The sequence below is a fragment of the Rousettus aegyptiacus genome, unplaced genomic scaffold, assembly GCF_014176215.1.
Source record: "Rousettus aegyptiacus isolate mRouAeg1 unplaced genomic scaffold, mRouAeg1.p scaffold_m13_p_1, whole genome shotgun sequence".
In the NCBI taxonomy this organism is placed as follows: domain Eukaryota; kingdom Metazoa; phylum Chordata; class Mammalia; order Chiroptera; family Pteropodidae; genus Rousettus; species Rousettus aegyptiacus.
The window spans coordinates 88,816,535-88,833,752 of NW_023416284.1; the positions used below are offsets into that span (position 1 = coordinate 88,816,535).

Genomic DNA, 17,218 nt, shown 5'->3' on the forward strand with positions numbered 1-17,218 from the left:
CCACATTGAGGAAACAGCTCTAGAGCAAGGATGCCAAATGTGGTAGCATCAGATCCAGGACAAGCATGAGGGGTCTGTTGAGTCGCTGATGCACAGATTAGGCAGAAACCTTAAAGGAAGACCTAATGGACCCTGGTGTCAAGAAAGCACAAGGGTAGAGTTTCTGGCTGGGGTGATATGCAGAAGAAATAAGTGAAGACTTCATTTCTTAGCATAACACCACTGGACTTCCAGGGTAGGGTAGGGAAAGCAAAAAGCCAGCTCCTAGTAGGGAATGAGCTACACAGTAAGCAGATCTGTAGGTGAAAATAAAGCATTCAGCTCAAATTCCTCAGTACCCCATGTCATGAAATCTTAAGAACTAGCTCATATCTTTAAGGGCCTCCACAAATAAACTTGGATTCCAGTCCCAGCTCTTCCTCTGACATTGTGACTCTAAGCAGGTTGAGCACTTTAGCTTAAGGGTGATTTGGGGTCTGACAGATGTTAATATCTATTATCGAGTATCCCCATGCCTTCTTCAGTAAATAGAGGAGGATAAACCAAAGACAAAACTATCCACCTACTGTGTCCCAGGCTTCTTTATTTAAGATCAAAGTTATAAGTGATGTGGGTATTAAAATCAAGAGCATCATTGAACTTCACCTTCCCTCCAACCGGTTCCCCCAAACTCCCTGCCCCCACACCCTTTGTGTTCCCAATTCCTCAGTGACAAGAACTTAATCCCAAAGCCCTGGTACAATCCTCAGGCTGCTCTCTCCCCAGCTCTACCCTTTTATGGGAAGGGCAGGCACTTCAGTTTGAATGCATGGGAGAGCCCAGAGAGGTGACAGACACAGAGGGAAAGGCTTCACCTTCAGGGAATGGGACCGAGGAGTACAGCGTAGTGAAGTGAGGGCCCGCATAGCCTGGGGTGCCAAAATGGGGCCCTGGTGCGAGAGGAAAGGATACTGGTCCCCCTGAGAAAGGAGGCCCAGAAGCCTCAAAATCCTCTCGTTGAGAATAGTCACTGCTTGATCGTTTGCCCTTCTGGCGACGGTTGCAGAACCACACTCGGACCACCTGAGAGTGGAGAACACAAGGGAAAAGAGTGACATTCGCTCATAAATTCCAGAAGGTGGGTCTGGCTTTGCTTAGTCATTTGGCCCCAAATTAACAGATCCAGACTGGTCGAAGGGCAGGAGCCAGAACTAGTACAAGTGGGATGAGGACTGGGGAGGAGGACACGGAGCACACGGGGTCAGGCACTCACATCCTTCTCAAGCCCGAGCTGTTGGGCGATGTGGCCGATCTGCTGCAAGGTGGGCTTCGGGCACTGCAGGAACATGCTCTCCAGGTTGCCCCGCACGCGGTTTTCGATGCTTGTTCGCTTTCTCTTCCGGGCCTGCACCAGGGTCTCCGCTTTGCATATCTGGTTAGGTGAGGAAGGGGTGACAAGGGAGGTGGGAGGGAAAGTTTCAAGCCCGCTGAGCAATAACATATGAGGTCAGTCACTTAATCCCAATTTTAGCAAACTGCTAAAAGGCACTAAGACTGGATGTGTTACCAGAGCCTGATGGTATTAAAAAAAAAAAAAAGGATCCTGCAAGGGTAGGTTTAGACCACTGGCCTGAATCTTGTCCCAGCAGCACTGAGGAATTACCCTCCATCCATTGAGAACTACTGTCTGCAAGTAGACCTGTCAGCCAGGGTGGAAACAGTGGAAATCAGGCTGAGTCACAGGAGGTCCCTGTGCACCCACCCACCCTCACCTCCTGTAGATTCTCGTTGTTGTCAGCTTCCTCCACCCACTTCTGCAGCAGCGGCCGCAGCTTACACATGTTCTTCAAACTGAGCTGCAGAGCCTCAAAGCGGCAGATCGTCGTTTGGCTGAACACCTTCCCTGAGAAGGTTGAAAGAGTAGCATCATGAGGCAAGACCTAGGCATCGCCACCTCTTCTTGCCCTCACAAAGTCCCACACCAGGATCCCACTTCTTCCCACAGGGAGTTCAAGGCCCAAGTTATTTTTCTCCCTCTCTCTCTATCCTCTTCATGAGTGAGAGTAGAGCCTGTCCCTGAAATACCCTCCTCTCGCTCCCTTGGTAGGAAGGAAAGGTCCAAGTTCAAGAATGTTCCTTCCAAGGGAGATGTGATCCTTTGGTTTCTGTGGGTCAGAACATGCTGAGGGGGACCCACCAAAGAGAACCCCGAGGGTGAGCCCCACATCGGCTTGGGTATATCCCAGGGTGATCCTCTTCTGCTTCAAGAGCTTTGCAAATTGCTCGAGGTCCTTCTGTAGAGCTTTCATGTCCTGGAATAGCATTTAAAAAGGCAGAGGACATGTAAGAACACAAACACCAAACGTTGACCACCCCACTCCCCGTCTCACCTGGGCCCAAAGAGTGGTCTGCGGGAGTATCTATGCATCCAGGCTGCCTACCTAATGTCTAGCGACAACTATCTACAAATGTCAATCACACCAGAAAGCAACACATCCAGTAGCTGCAGAGCACCACGCACACTAACTAGAAAGACAGCCCCTGGCCTCGATGAGAACACCTATCAGGTTAGGAAGGGAGCTCCTACCTATTAGCTCATTTAATACAAAAGCTTTTTGACTGGAATATTAGCCCTAGAGAAATAAAGAAAACCATGTCTCTCTGCTTCTCATTTCAGTATAATCTCCCAGCTCGTTTCCAGGGTACCAAAGACTATGTATGACACGGCATGCATGTATACGAACACACGACAAAAAGTTACAGGTGTCGTAAGAGCTTTGTATACATAAAGATTTGTATACAGTTGGTGCTCAATTTTTTATAAATCTGATTATCCCTTATTTTTCCAATCTGTTTTTAATATAGAAGTATTCTCTGATTAATTAAACACATTTATTATACACCTTCTATAAACCAGCAGCTATACAAAGTAGGCAAAAAGCCCTGGCCTCATGGAGTTTCCATCCTAAAGTGGAGAGACAGATTATTATCCATTAAGTTCGAAGTGCCATGAGAAAGCTAAAACAGGGTAGAAAATTACAGAATACAGCAGGATGGGATAGTATGGGGAAGGCGACAATTTTAAATTAAATGAAGAAAGTGAAGTTTGTGCAAAAGAAAAGAAGCAAGTGAAAAGACCCTGAGGTGGGCAGGCCTAGTAGCAGTAAGGAGCTGGGTGAATGGCAATGGAAGAGGGGAGAAGCTGAGATAAGAGGAGCAAGTTGGGCAGATCCTATAGATGCAGTGAGTGAAACGATTGGACTCTCACATTTCAAATGTTCACTCCAGTTGATATGGTGACAAACAGACTAAGGAGGAAATGAGGGTATAGCTAGGGAGGCAACTGCAGTTATCCAGGCATAGATGGTGGTAACTGGGACCAGGGTGGTAGTTAAGTACTGATTTAGGGTGTATTTCCAATGTTAAGATAGCAGTGTTTCTAAAGGTGTGGATAAGGATGAGCAAGGAATGAGGATGACTGGTTTGGGCCTTGAGCTACCTACTGTGTGATGGATGGATGATCAGGGAGACATCTCAGCAGAAGACAGAAAATGAGGCAGTCGAGTCTCCAAAGTACTTGAGCCTTGAGGGTGGATGAGAGGAAGGAAAGGTGGACAGAGCAGAGGTTGATGGACTGAGCCCTGGGGCACTTCAGCGAAGGCCAGTGGCCAAGGGAACCAGAAGAGTAGCTAGTCCCTTGTGAGGTCCTTGAAGCCTTAAAGTATTTCAAGGGTGCCCAATCACATGAAATTCAAATAAGCTAACCTCCATGCTTAACTTCTGCTCAGCCAATGTTTCAAATCTATAAATGTCCTCAGCTGTCCTCATCACAGTTTTTCCAAATTCTATTTTGGGGATTTGACATAAGGTAAACCCCAGTTCAAATCTTAGCTTTATCATTTAACAGTTAAGACCCGTGAAATAGGCTAAGAATACCTCCCTATAAGATTTTGTGACAGTTAATGAGATAATGATGTAGAAACTGAGCACACACAGCCAGGCACTTAGGAAATGGACCACAATTGGCAGCCATTATTATTCAAGGCTCAGCAGTCACCTCCTGCAAAGACTCTAGGGCTACTAGGTCGGCTGAAACCACTCACACCTCCTTCTGTGAGGCCTAAAGGCTTAGTACTTGATCTCTAATTGCTTACACTTGTCTCTTCAGTGGCCTGGAAGATACATCCTTAATAGTCCCCAGCAGGGCTGGACACGGAAGTCTTTAATTCCTCAGCAAACTCTACATTTGGGGAATGGCCTGGAAATTAATTCTTCCACGTTTTTCCCCCTGTTCACGACTCATGGAATTACAGCTGAACTTGGTACTTCTGACTCCCTACGAGAGGGTACCAGGGTGTGCACTCTGCATAATGGTGACTCACTGGCTCCGAGGCAGAGGTCACGGGTAGACAAGCCCTAAACTTGGATGGGAGGTAAACCCACTCTACACGTTTACATACAGCCTAAACAGGAGCTTCAATCGGCACTACCAGTCACACCCTCGAATTTCAGGAACAATAACCCCAGGATAAGCACTATTTTTACCCTGAAGCCACGCTTAAGGCCAAGATCTTGGGTCTGATAAAGATCAAATTATAAAGAAGGGCTCAGGGTGGGAGAAGAGGCTCAAACCCCAAGCTGGGTCTAGTGCGAACTGGTAATAAATTGAGCCACCAACCCTGGTCAAGCCTAGGAAATGGAAGGGACCTACTTGACAAGGGAAGGCCGGGGTGGGAAGCAGGGCCTGCCTGGGTTGCTTCTGACTCCCCAAGGCCACCCCTTGCTGTTCTCCCGGAATTCTGATCTCCACTTCCCACCTTGCTCTTGCTCTCAGGAGCTTGCGGTGGCCACAAACCCCTCCATGCCTGGGGCGCAGCCCCTGCCCACTCCCCTCTAGGGCTTCAGGCCTAGGCAGCTGCAGGCCACCACTTCCCCTCTCTGGCCGCCCGGCCACTTCCCCAGCCCCACTGCACCTCACTCGCCTCCTCCTCAGGGTTTTGCTCCAACTTCTCCTTGTCCAGCTTCACAGCCCCAGGCGGGGCAGCGCAGGGCTCAGGCGAGGCCCCCTTAGAGTTGCTCTCCACTCCGGCTCCCGCCTCGCTCTCGGGCTGAGGGGTCTCCAGGCTGCCTTGGGGCAGCAGCCCCACTCCAACCTGAGGTCCACAGTAGGCCATTCCCCCGCAGAACTCATATGGCGGGGGACACGGGGGAATCCCCCACACCTCGGCACTGGGGCCAAGCCCTGGCCCGATTCCTGATCCGCCGGGAGGGCCCTGGAAGCTCAGCCAGGTCCGAGGGTCAACCCAGCCCGGCTCCGGCCCTCCTGGCCCATCGCCTCCACCGCCCGGTGGGGGCGAAAAGGCAAAGTCGGAAGCCAGGTGTCCCGCCATGGGGAAGCACGGCACCCCAAGCCGGGGGCCTGGTAAAAGGAGGGCTCGCCAAGGCACTGCTCAACACCTCTCTCCCTCCCCAATCCCACCCACTAGCCTTGACCTCTGGCCCCGCCTCCTGGATGGGGGGAGGAGAGGACGGTGGGGGCGGGAGAAACTGAGGCGAAGTGTGTTTGCCTGCTGGTGGCGGTGGTGTTCGTGGAAGGCGAATGCCAGGGAGCCCCACCTTGGCGCCTTCCAGCCCCAGCCCCAAAGTCCTTGGTGCAGGACCCCACGCGGACCTTCTCTTCCAACTCTCAGCCGGGCTGCCGGGCCCTCCCTTGGGCTCTGCACACCTCGGAGCTGTCTGGAACCCCTTGAAACCTCCAGGTTCTTCAGGAGCCCAGATTTTTGAGGCATCTCCAAACACCCCGACGCCCTCTCAGCTCCTCAAACATTTATTGTGTGTGTGCCAGCTACTGCTAGGAAGGGCTACTCTCAAATCCCCATTACCACCCAGGCTGTCTTCCCCCACCTCCAATCCAGGAACCCAGGCATTCATCCAGATAACTGGCCAGATTCTGTTACCCCAAAGCTGCGGATGCCTGGTGCCCATCTACCCAAACTGATAAATTTTTACCCCATTTCCAGAGGCAGATCGCCAGACAAGGCCTCCCATTATCTCAAGGCTTCCACTCCAGGGTCCACTCACCTACCATACTCAGGGATTGACGCCCACACACGTAAACACCTTCCCTTCTTGGGGCCAGGCTCTGGACTGACTGGGCCCAAGTCCCCCAACTTTTGTCTGAACAGATGGATCAGAGCCTCCCCCCTCTCCCCCCCGCTGCCCCCATGGGGCCCCCAGTATGGGACTCACATGTCAGGCTCCTGGCAGCCCCCATTCAGGAACCGAGATATTTAGTACTTAGTTGACTATTCTCCCTCCCCCACCACCCCAGCCCAAGCCTCCAGCCCTAGGCCCTGGGTGGGGAAAGCCAAGGAGGGAGGGGGGAGAAAAAAATATCTGACTTCAGGTTCAAAGAGGCATGGGAGGGACTGTGGGAAAGAGGCAGGACAACGGCCTTGGCTGGACAATCCAGGTCCCCAGAGGGGGCAGCTCAAACTCTAAACAAGTGCTCAACCCTTGAATGGGCCTGGATGGCTCCCCCGGGGACAGCTTCCTGACCCCCAACCCCCTAGTCCCGATCCCCTCACATAGAATCCCCTTCAGAGAGGCTAAACGATCTCCAGTGACCAACCCTAAAAACCTTGTCAAAGACTGAGCCTCTGAGCCTCAGATGGATCCCCCCCTCCCCCCACCCCCCCACCCCCATCGGGACCTAGGTATCCTGCCCCTCTTCCTCTGGAGTACTCAGGCATTCAGCCTCACAACCACCCCACCCCCCAGCCTTTAAGGCCCTGGGATGCGCTTTGTTTGAGGGGGGTGGGCTGATGGAAAGATGCAAAAGTGAAGATTTGAGGGGTTGCAGGAAGCCTGCCCTAAGCTTTCCTTCAGGGTCTATTTTTTGAGGCCTGTCCCGAGTGTCCTGAGGGCTCACACTGCTGGCCTTGCTCTTGATGCTGTTTGCAAAAGAATAGTCTTCAGAGTGCCCCTCTGCGAGGGAGGAATAGTGTTTGTCTGCTCACAAAACTTGCCCTAAATGGAGGCCCCGGGGTAGGGAGCTTCCTGTAGCTTGGAAGGCCAGAATCCTAAGCCTGGGCGCTGACCTCTGCCAACTCAAGTCATCTCTTCCTCTCGGCCCTGTCCGGAGTTGTTCCTAGGGTCATTGGCTCAGTGTCTGCCTTCTGAGGAGCTGGGTGTCCCAGTGGGGGCCCCCCTAATTGGCCAGCTATTCTTCACCTCTGCACTGATGAGGCGTTTTTTATTAAGTGTATTGGGGTAACATTAGTTAATAATTATATAATGTTCAGGTGTATAGTGTGATTTGACATCGATGAGCCTGTTTTTTTTTTTTTTTCTTTGAGTCTGTATCACACAGCCCCTGTTGCTGTGTCCATCTGTATGTACTTTTTGGACAACTAACTGTATTCATGCATTTCAATACTTTCCTAAAGTCTGTTGGAAGAGCTACAGGAAAGTGGGGCTGGAGCTGTATTCACCTCTAAGCCACTAACTACTCAAAGGCAGATAGATTAAGAGGCTTGGTGGGGGTGGGGAAACCCCCCAGATAGAGCCATCACGGCACCTTTGTCATGCATCTATCTGCTGTCTGCCAAGGAGTCAGCCTCCCAGAGGAGGGGGAGGGGCAGGCCTAGGACTGAAATCCTCCACACCAAGGCTCCTCAGCTCGCCACCCTCTGGGCTCCCAGAAAGCCCTCTCTGCCTGCCATTCCAGAGAGGTTCTGCTGCCCGTCTTCCCAGTGGCTCCTCAAACACCTTCCCCAGTTTCCCCACTCAACACCGCCCTCTTATTTTTTAGATTACAATCTGTAGTTGCTCTAGGAGGTATGTTTCTGGCCTGGCAAGAGGCCCATTCCAAAGAGAGAGCCAGAGGAGGGGCTAGTCTCTGGGTCCTGGGCTAGCTCATGACCCAGACCTTAATGGCAAGTTAAATTTGTCTGGAGTCCTAGCTGGCGCTCCAAGGATGCTCTGGGCTGACCTAGGCTGAGATGTGCTCCCTTTCCCCTCCCCACCCTTCTGTTAGGCCTGCTGGGTAGGTGGCTTCACTTCTGCCAGGTGGGCTCCTGCAGTCCTAGCCCAATGTCGCTTGGCTCGGAGTAGACTGGAAACGGGGTTGAGTCATCAGACCAGGCTCTCCTCTACTCTTTCAGTCTTAGAGAATCACTAAAAAACCTCAAATCCCAAAACCCAACATAGGACTAGGCTCACAAACCCTCCATCTATGCTTTAATATAATGTGATGTATCAAGGCCCTGGGTGGGGAAAGCCAAGGCCTCAGAGATAAATAAATACAAGTACATACTGGTTGCATAGGTCTGCCCAGAGACCAGGGAGAACAGCTGAGGTCACCACTCCCCTGGTGTGGCTGGCTGCACGGCTGCAAAGAGGTTTAATAGTAGCCTTGCTGCTGTCAGCCCAGCCATCCCCTTGCTGGAGCAGGGAGGTATTGTTTGGTTGGGAAAACCAGCTGTAAGGCTCATATGGGGACTAACAAAGACTTGCTCTAGCCCAGGGTAGCAAACCACTTATTTTGATATCTGAGTTCTGTCAATCCTAAGGCAGAAGAAAGGAAAAGAATGGAGGGCTGAGGAAAGAAGGGTTCAGGCTGTAAACCTGAAGAAAATTCATGTGATGTGAACCCCAAGAAGAAATTTATCCTCTGTAATGGTCAACCAAGGGCCCAAATTTTATGAATAGTAAGAGCCTAGTAGCCATCTGCTGACAGAAGCTTTTCATGTATTCTGTGTTCCAAAAATAACCGCAGACAGAACTCAGCTTCCACACCACTGTAGGGAAACCCTTGTTTCATCTTTTGACCAATGGACTGAGACATGTCCTCTTCAATCAGAGCTGCATGAATTATATCCTCCTTTGCAGCTATACTGACCAATCAAAATTGCATGATTTAGACCAATTGGAACTGTTCAGTTTGGAAACCTCGTTTACAGAAAATGGACCAAAATGGAAACTGTGGGAAGGAAAATTCTCTATAAAAGGTGACCTCCCCTTTGTCTTGGTAGAGCACAATTTAGGTTGCTATCTAAATATGTGTCTCAGAGCTGCAGCTCTTTTTCTCAAATAAATGCTTTTTTTACTCCTTATTATAGTCTAAAATTAATTTTGGTCAACAAGGCTTTGCCCACTTTTGGTGATTATCTACCTTTATCTTAATTTACAGATATTCCACTGCTCATTGTAAACTAGTCCCCTTCTTCTTAACAGTTGACCGTTTGGTCTCTCCCATGAGGCCTGCAAACTGAAGTCTTCTTTTCCCCAATCAAGACACTCTACCACAAATAGTGAAGTCAGCTCTCAGGTTGTAGTCTGTGAGGAGATAGAGGAAAGAGGTGAGGGTGGAGAGGCAAGGAGAAAGGGAGAAGCAGTCAGGAATAAATCAAGGGTCTGTAGAGCAAGGATTCTAGCTCTGCCTCTGACTCTTCAGCTGGCATACCTCCCCTCTGTGCCTCAGTTTCCTCACCTAAGAGGAACTGGACTAAATGAACTCTAAATTTACTTTCAGCCCAGACATAAAATGCTGCCCCATTCCCATACACTGTCCTACCTACCCTCACTGCTAACTTGACATGGGAATATAGATTTCTCTCTGCATACCTGTAAAGAGAAATTGGTGTTGGAGGGATGGGGGAGGAAGGGCTCAGTGAGATGCTGGCACAGGCATTCCTGCACACCCACTTCCCCATTTTCTACCTCCAAGCAGCCTTCTTGGGAAATCTGACAGGTTTTCCCCTCAAGTTTGTTCAAGATACATACGAGTAGATTGCAAAGCCAGTTTTGATTTGGTTTTCAGTGCTTAGAAGCTTATAAGAAACATACTTCAGGAGATAAAATTTCTCATGAAAACCAGAGGTGTGTGTGTGTGTGTGTGTTGGGAAGGAGCCAACACAGGCTAAAGCTAGAGAGGAATAGAAATGCTAACACTCCTTCCTCTTTCACATTCCCTCTGTTGCTCTAAAAACCTCCACTCTGGGGCTTCAGCCGCCTAGAGAAAGGGACACCAGATGATCCTTAAGGTTACTTCCAGCTCTAAAATTCTGAGCAGTTCTAATTTTATTTATTTGAGCCTTCTCTCTTTTCTCCTTAGTGAATATAGACAGAGGTTTGTTAATTTTGTTTATCTGAAAAGAACAAAGAACCAGCTCGTTTCATTAAGTTTTCTATTGTCTTTTTGTTCTCTATTTTATTTATTTTTTCTGATTTTTATTATTTTATTTCTTCTACTGATTTTGGGCTTCTTTGTTCTTTTTCTATTTATTAAGGTGTAATGTTAGATTTTTTATTTGCGATTTTGTTTTTTTCTTGAGATAAGACTATAAGACTATTAACTTTCCTCTAAGTATTGCTTTTGCTGCATCCCAAATATTTTGTCATGTTTTCAATTTCATTTGTCTCTATGTATCTTATGATATCTTCTTTTATTTCTTCTTTGACCCCATAATTGTCCAGTATCATGTTGTTTAATCTCCAAATGTTTGTGGTTTTTCCAGCTTTCTTCTTATAGTTAATTTTCAGTTTCATACCATCGTGGTATGATTTCAAGCTTTTAAAATATTTTGTGGCTAGTTTTGTGCCCCAACATATAGTCTATCCTTAAGAATTTACCCTGTACACTTTTTTTTTTTTAATATAGTGACATTGGTTAACAAAATTCAGCAAGTTTCAAGTACACAATTCAACAGTAAGGCATACATATTGCATTGCGTATTAGTTAGATTTCTTTCTGTAACCACATATTTGACTGCTTTTACTCCAACTACCTGCCCCCTTCCCTCTAATAAACATTAGTCTCTTGTCAACTTCTACGTGTCTCTGTCCAGTTTGTTTGTTGGTTTTGGGTTTATATCCCATATATAATCATCTAGTTTTCAACTTTTTCTGTCTGGCTTATCTCTCTTAGCATGATTATCTCAAAGTCCATCCATGTTGTTGCAAATGGCAAATCTCTCTTATAGCTGAGTAATATTCCATTGTATATATGTACCACAGCTTCTTTATCCAATCATCTATCACAGGACATTTTAGTTGCATCCATGTCCTGGCCGCTGTGAACGATGCTGCTATGAACATCTGTATGCCAATATATTTTGAATATTTGTTTTCATGTCTTTGGAATAAATACCCAGCAGATTTCTGGGTCATATGGTAGAGATCAATTCTTAGTGTTTTGAGGAAACTCCATACTGTTTTCCATAGTGCCTATACCAATTTGCAGTCCCATCAGCAGTATATAAGGCTTACTTTTTCTCTACATCCTCTCCAACATTTGTTATTACTTGTCCTGTTGATTATAGCTATTCTAACAGGTATGAGACAGTGTCTCATTGTGGTTTTGATTTGCATTTTCTAATAGCTAACAATGTTGAGCATCTTTTCATATATTTGTTGGCCATTTGTATGTCCTCTAGGGAAAAGTATCTGTTCAGGTCCTCTGCCCATTTTTTGATTGGATCATTTACTTTTTGTTATTATTGAGTCATATGAGTTCTTTGTATATTTTGGATATTAGGCCCTTATCGGAGGCGTCGCTCGCAAACATTGTCTCACATTAGGATGGTTGTCTCTTTATCTTGTTGACAGTTTCTTTTGCAATGCAAAAGCTTATTAGTTTGATGTAGTTCCAATCATTTATTTTTGCTTTTACTTCCCTTGCCTTTGAGGTCAAATTCATAAAATCCTGTTTAAGTCCAAGGTCCTTGAGTTTAGTTCCTGTTTTCTTCTATGCAATTTATGGTTTCTGGTCTTATATTTAGGTTCTTAATCCATTTTCAGTTAATTTTGGTGTGTGATAGACAACAGCCTAGTTTCATTCTTTGGCGGTGGCTTTCCAGTTTTCCCAGCACCATTTATTAAAGAGGCTTTCCTTTCTCCACTGTATTTTTTTGGCCTTTTTGTCAAAAATTATTAGCCTATATAAATATGGTTTAATTCTGGACTCTCAATTCTGTTGCACTGGTTCGTGTGTCTGTTTTTCTGCCAATACCATGCTGTTTTGATTACTGTTGCACTGTAGTATAATTTGAAGACAGACTGAGTGATACCTCCAGCTTCATTCTTTTTTCTCAGGATGGCTTTGGCAATTTGGGGTCTTTTGTGATTCCATACAAATCTGATGACTTCTTGTTCTATTTCTTTAAGAAATGCCGATGAAATTTCGATGGGGATTACATTAAATCTGTGTAATGCTTTAGGTAATATGGTCATTTTAACTATGTTGATTCTTCCAATCCCAGAACACAGAATACCTTTCCATTTCTTTGTATCTTCTTCGATTTCTCTTAATAGGATCTTATAGTTTTCATCATATAGGTCCTTCACATGTTTTGTTAGATTTATTTATAGATATTTTATTCTTTTTGTTGCAATTGCAAAAGGAATTATTTTTTCCACTTCTTTTCCTGACACTTTGTTATTAGAGTATAGGAATGCTATGGATTTTTGAACATTGATTTTTGTGTCCAAAAACTTTACTCCATTTGTTTATTGTTTCTAGTAGTGTTCTTGTGGTGTCTTTAGGGTTTTCTACATAGAAAATCATATTATCTGTGATTAGTGACAGTTTGACTTCTTCGTTTCTTATTTGGATGACTTTTATATCTTTCTCTTGTCTGATTGCACTTGCTAGGACCTCCAATGTTATATTAAATAATAGTGTTTATAGTGGACAGCCTTGCCTTGTTCCTGATTGTAGAGGGAAGATTTTTAGTTTTTCACCATTAAGTGTTATGTTGGCTGAGGGTTTGTCATATATAGCCTTTATTATGTTAAGGTACTTTCCTTCTATTTTTAAAGTATTTCGATCACAAATGGGTGTTGTATCTTGTCAAAGGGTTTTTCTGCATCTATTGATATGATCATATGATTCTTATTTTTTAATTTGTTTATGTGGTGTATCACATTAATTGATTTGTGTGTGTTGAACCATCCCTGTGCCTCTGGGATGAAGCCCACTTGATCATGGGGTGTAATTTTTTTAATATGTTATATATTCATTTCACTAGTATCTTATTTAGGATTTTTGTATCTGTATTAATGAGACTATTGGTCTGTAGTTTTCTTTTTTTGTGTGGTATCTTTACCAGGTTTTGGTATCAGGATAATAGTGGCCTCATAAAATGAGTCGGAAAGTATTGCTTCCTCTTCAATTCTTTGGAAAAGTTTGAGGAGAATAAGTATTAAATCTTTTTTAAATATATGGTAGAATTCACTGGTGAAGCCGTCTGGTCCTAGACTTTTACTTTATGGTAGGTTTTTGATGATTGTTTCAATATCCACACTGCTGATTGGTCTATTTAGATTTTCCATCTTTTCTTGATTCAATCAGGGAAGGTTATATTTTTGTAAGTACTGGTCTATTTTTTCTAGGCTATTAAATTTGGTGTTATATACTTTTTCAAAGTATTCTTGTATTATCCTTCCTATTTCTGTGGTATCTGTCGTAATTTCCCGTCTTTCATCTTTGACTTTGTTTATTTGTGTCCTTTCTCTTTTTTCTTTAGTAAGTCTAGCCAGGGGGTGTCAATTTTATTAATCTTCTCAAAGAACCAGCTCTTTGTTGCATTTATATTTTCTATTTTTTTTGTTTTGCTTTCAACATCATTTATTTCTGCTCTAATTTTGATTATGTCTTTTCTTCTGCTGACTTTAGGCTTCATTTATTCTTCCTTTTCTAGTTTTTTTTTAAAGATGAAGCATTAGGTTGTTTATTTGGGTTTCTTGTTTTTGGAGATAGGCCTGTAATGATATGAATTTTCCTCTTATGACTGCTTTTACCATGTCCCAAAAATTTTGATATGTTGTACTATCATTATCGTTAGTTTCTTGATCTCTCTCTTTATTTCTTCTCTGACCCAGTTATTCATCAGTAGCATGTTGTTTAATCTCCATGTATTTGTGGTTCTTTTTGCTTTCTTTTTATAGTCGATCTCTAGTTTCAAAGCATTATGATCAGTGAATATAGTTGGTATGATTTCAAACCTCTTATATTTGTTGAGGCTACCTCTGTGTCTCAGTATGTGGACAGTCCTTGAGAATGTTCCATGTGCACTAGAGAAGAATATATGAACAGATATTTTGGGGTGGAAGGCTCTGTAAATGTCAATTATGTCCAGTTGGTCTAAAGTGTCATTTAAGGATGTTATTTCCTTATTGATTTTCTGTTTGTATGATCTGTCCATATCCAACAGTAGGGTATTTAGGTCCCATACTATGATAGCGTTTGGTCTGTTTTTCCCTTTAGTTCTGTTAGTAATTCCTTTACATATTTTGGGGCTCCTTGATTGGGTGCATAGATATTAATAAGTGTTTTATCTCTTGGTGCATGATTCCCTTTAACATTATGGAGTGTCTCTCAGGATCTTTCTTTACCTTTTTGATTTTGAAACCTATTTCATCTGATATTAGTACCACTACTCCTACTTTTCTTTAAATGTAATTTGCTTGAAATATCATTTTCTACTCTTTCACTTTGAGTTTATATTTGTCTTTGGAACTGAGATGTGTCTCTTGGAGGCAGCATATGATTGGGTTTTGTTTTTAGATCTATTCTGCAACTCTGTGCCTTTTTATTGGTGAGTTCAGTCCATAAACATGTAGGGTGATTATTGATATATGAGATCTTCTAATAGCCATTTAGTCTTTTGTTTTCTGGTAGCTCAGTGTTTCCATTGCTTCCTTGTCCTTGTGTTTCTGTTTTCTTTATTTTGGTTGCCTTTTATGGGTTTTGTCTCTGTTTCTTCTTGTTTTACATTGCATATTTCAGTTCTGAATCTTTGATGTATGGTTAACTTTACAAATATGAAAAGGATAGGTATATATATATACAGTCGTCCATTTTTCTGTATGTGCCTTATCTCCATTCCCCTTCGCAAATTTGGATCTTTGCATCTTCTCCTTTTAATTCATTGTTGTCTCAATTTGTCCCTGTGTATGCTGAATGTTTATTACTATCTTGCTATAGTAATTCTCTTCTTGTTATTTAAGCCCTGTTCTTATTAAGGGTTGAATTCCTCTGCTTCTATTTGCCTCATAGTCACTTTACTCCTAATTATGTTTTTTTTATTTCTTTTTTTCTTTTTGTCATTTTGTTTTAGGTGAGCTGACCTTTTTCAGTATTTCCTGTAGTGCAGTCCTCATAGTGGAGAATTCCCTCAATTTTTGTATGTCTGGAAAGATCTTTATTTCTCCCTCATATCTAAAGGAGAACTTAGCTGGATACATTGTTCTAGGCTAGTAGTTCCTTTCATTTACTATTTTGATTATTTGATGCCACCCCTTTCTGACTCGTAAGGTCTTTGCTGAGAAGTCTGATGATACACTAATGGGTTTTCCTTTATAAGTTACCGTCTTCTTCTCACTGGCTGCACTGGGAATTTTGTCTTTGTCATTGACTGTGGATAATATTAATATAATGTGTCTTGGTGAAGGCCTTTTTGGATTGAGATAATTGGGTGTTCTGTTGAATTCTTGAATTCCAATCTCCAGATCATTCCTTATTATGGGGAAATTCTCGTCAACTATTTGTCTGAAAATGCTTTCTAGTCCCTGCTCTTTTTCCTCACCTTCAGTAATGCTCATTATTATTATGGTTCTTCTCCTGATGGTGTCAACTAGTTCTTGTATTTCTCTTTCATTATTTTTCATTCTTCAGTTTCTCTCTTCTCCCTTCAGATTTATTTTCTGATTTCTGTCTTTAATATCACTGATCCTTTCCTCCATTTGGTCGACTCTATTTCCCAAGCTTGCTATTTCATTTTTCAACTCTTGCTGTTTATTTTTTTTTATCTTCAGTAGATCTAGTCTGTTCTTTTTGATGGTTTCAGTCTCCTTGCTCTTCTCACCTAGTTGTTTTTTCAATTCTTGAAATTGTTAATATGACTCATTTCAGAACTTAATGAGATTTTTAGAAGTACCATCCTGAACTCTCTGCGATTTAAGTCGCATATTTCTATGTGTGTAAGCTTATTTTCTGGAGATTTTTCTCTTTCTTTCTGAGCTGCCTTGTCACCTTGGTTGTTCATGATGGTTAAAGGACGATTTCTCCACCTGGGCATTAACGGAAGTGTCTTCAGCTTTTTTTCCCCAGAAAGCAAATTTATCATAAAAAGGTCTCTCTTTAGCTTGTTACAAAGAAGGTACTTTTCTTTTGGTTTCCAAAAGGTGGTGTCTAAGTCTCTTGGACCCCTGCTTTATATAAAGCCTTAATGCCTTTTTTTTCCCTTATAGGTGTTTAATCGTGCTCACTACTCTCAGTCTCAGTCCTTCTCAGTTTTAGCGACAGTTTTGTTAGCATTTGCTCAGATCCCCCTGGAGCTCTGTGGTGTTCAGTCTCAGAGGGTATGGGGGGAGAAGCCCTCTGGGATGGGGGTTTGGGACTGGGCTCAACCTTGGTTTTTACTACTGCAGCCAGTAAAAATCAACTGTTGTTTCTCTGCCATCCAGTTTCTCTGTTTTCTGCCCTGATGAGTGAGCCCTGACTTGGGAAAGTTCTTAACTCTCCCAAGCAGGGCTGTTCAGGGAACTAGTCACACCTTCTCCATCTCCCTCCTCCTCTCTCCCTCCTCCTACAGGTAGCTCTGGCTTTGAGAGGCAGCTTCTTTATTTCTCCTAGTCCACCTCCTGATATTCAGGGTTCTGACCTGTGGTAGCTCTTATGCATAGATCCCACACTCAGACATGCTGGTGTGTAGTTTCAGTGTTTTTTGTTGTTGTTGAGTTTAAGATGTTCAGCTTATTGTTGTTTCAAGGGGAGAGATCTGGGGATGTCTCTCACTTCACCATGTTTCTTCAAACTTCCAGTTCTTGATTCAGTCTAAGACAGTTGTTTCTTTCTAAGTACTTAGAAAGATACCATTTCTTCTAGGTTATTAAATTTGGTGTATATACTTTTTCATAGTATTCTTGTATGATCCTTTGTATTTGGGAGTGTTGCTTGTAATTTCCCCTCTTTCAGCCCTGATTTTGTTCATTTGCATCTTTTTTCTTTTTTCTTTAGTGAGTCTAGCCAGGGGGATGTCAATCTTATTAACCTTCTCAAAGAACCAGCTCTTCGTTGCATTAATTTTTCTATTTTTTTTTGTTTTTGTTTTCAATTTCATTCACTTCTGCTCTAATTTTGATTACTTCTTTCCTTCTGCTGATTTTAGGCTTCATTTGTTCTTCCTTTTCTAGTTTTTTTTTTTTTAGATGAAGTGTTAGATTGTTTATTTTG

At 43.7% G+C, this 17,218-nt stretch overlaps 1 protein-coding gene across 1 annotated transcript; it reads right to left on the reverse strand.

Annotated features, from left to right (window-relative positions):
- Positions 1-562: 562 nt before the first annotated feature.
- On the reverse strand, positions 563-5,369 carry POU5F1 (POU class 5 homeobox 1). The gene is made up of 5 exons (XM_016136850.2): positions 4,953-5,369; positions 2,177-2,291; positions 1,752-1,882; positions 1,253-1,411; positions 563-1,062 (listed from the first exon to the last, which is right to left on the reverse strand). Exons 1-5 carry the CDS (start codon positions 5,367-5,369, stop codon positions 796-798), a joined length of 1,089 nt encoding a protein of 362 aa, XP_015992336.1. The 3' UTR covers positions 563-795.
- Positions 5,370-17,218: the final 11,849 nt, after the last annotated feature.

Excerpts from the sequence above, each read along its gene's own strand:
- POU5F1 (XM_016136850.2), bottom strand. The coding sequence starts at position 5,369 with ATGGCGGGACACCTGGCTTCCGACTTTGCCTTTTCGCCCCCACCGGGC. Across the intron at positions 2,292-4,952 it reads CTGAGGAGGAGGCGAGTGAG|GACATGAAAGCTCTACAGAA; the intron begins GTGCAGTGGGGC and ends ATGCTATTCCAG. Across the intron at positions 1,063-1,252 it reads AGCTCGGGCTTGAGAAGGAT|GTGGTCCGAGTGTGGTTCTG; the intron begins GTGAGTGCCTGA and ends CTCCACTCTCAG.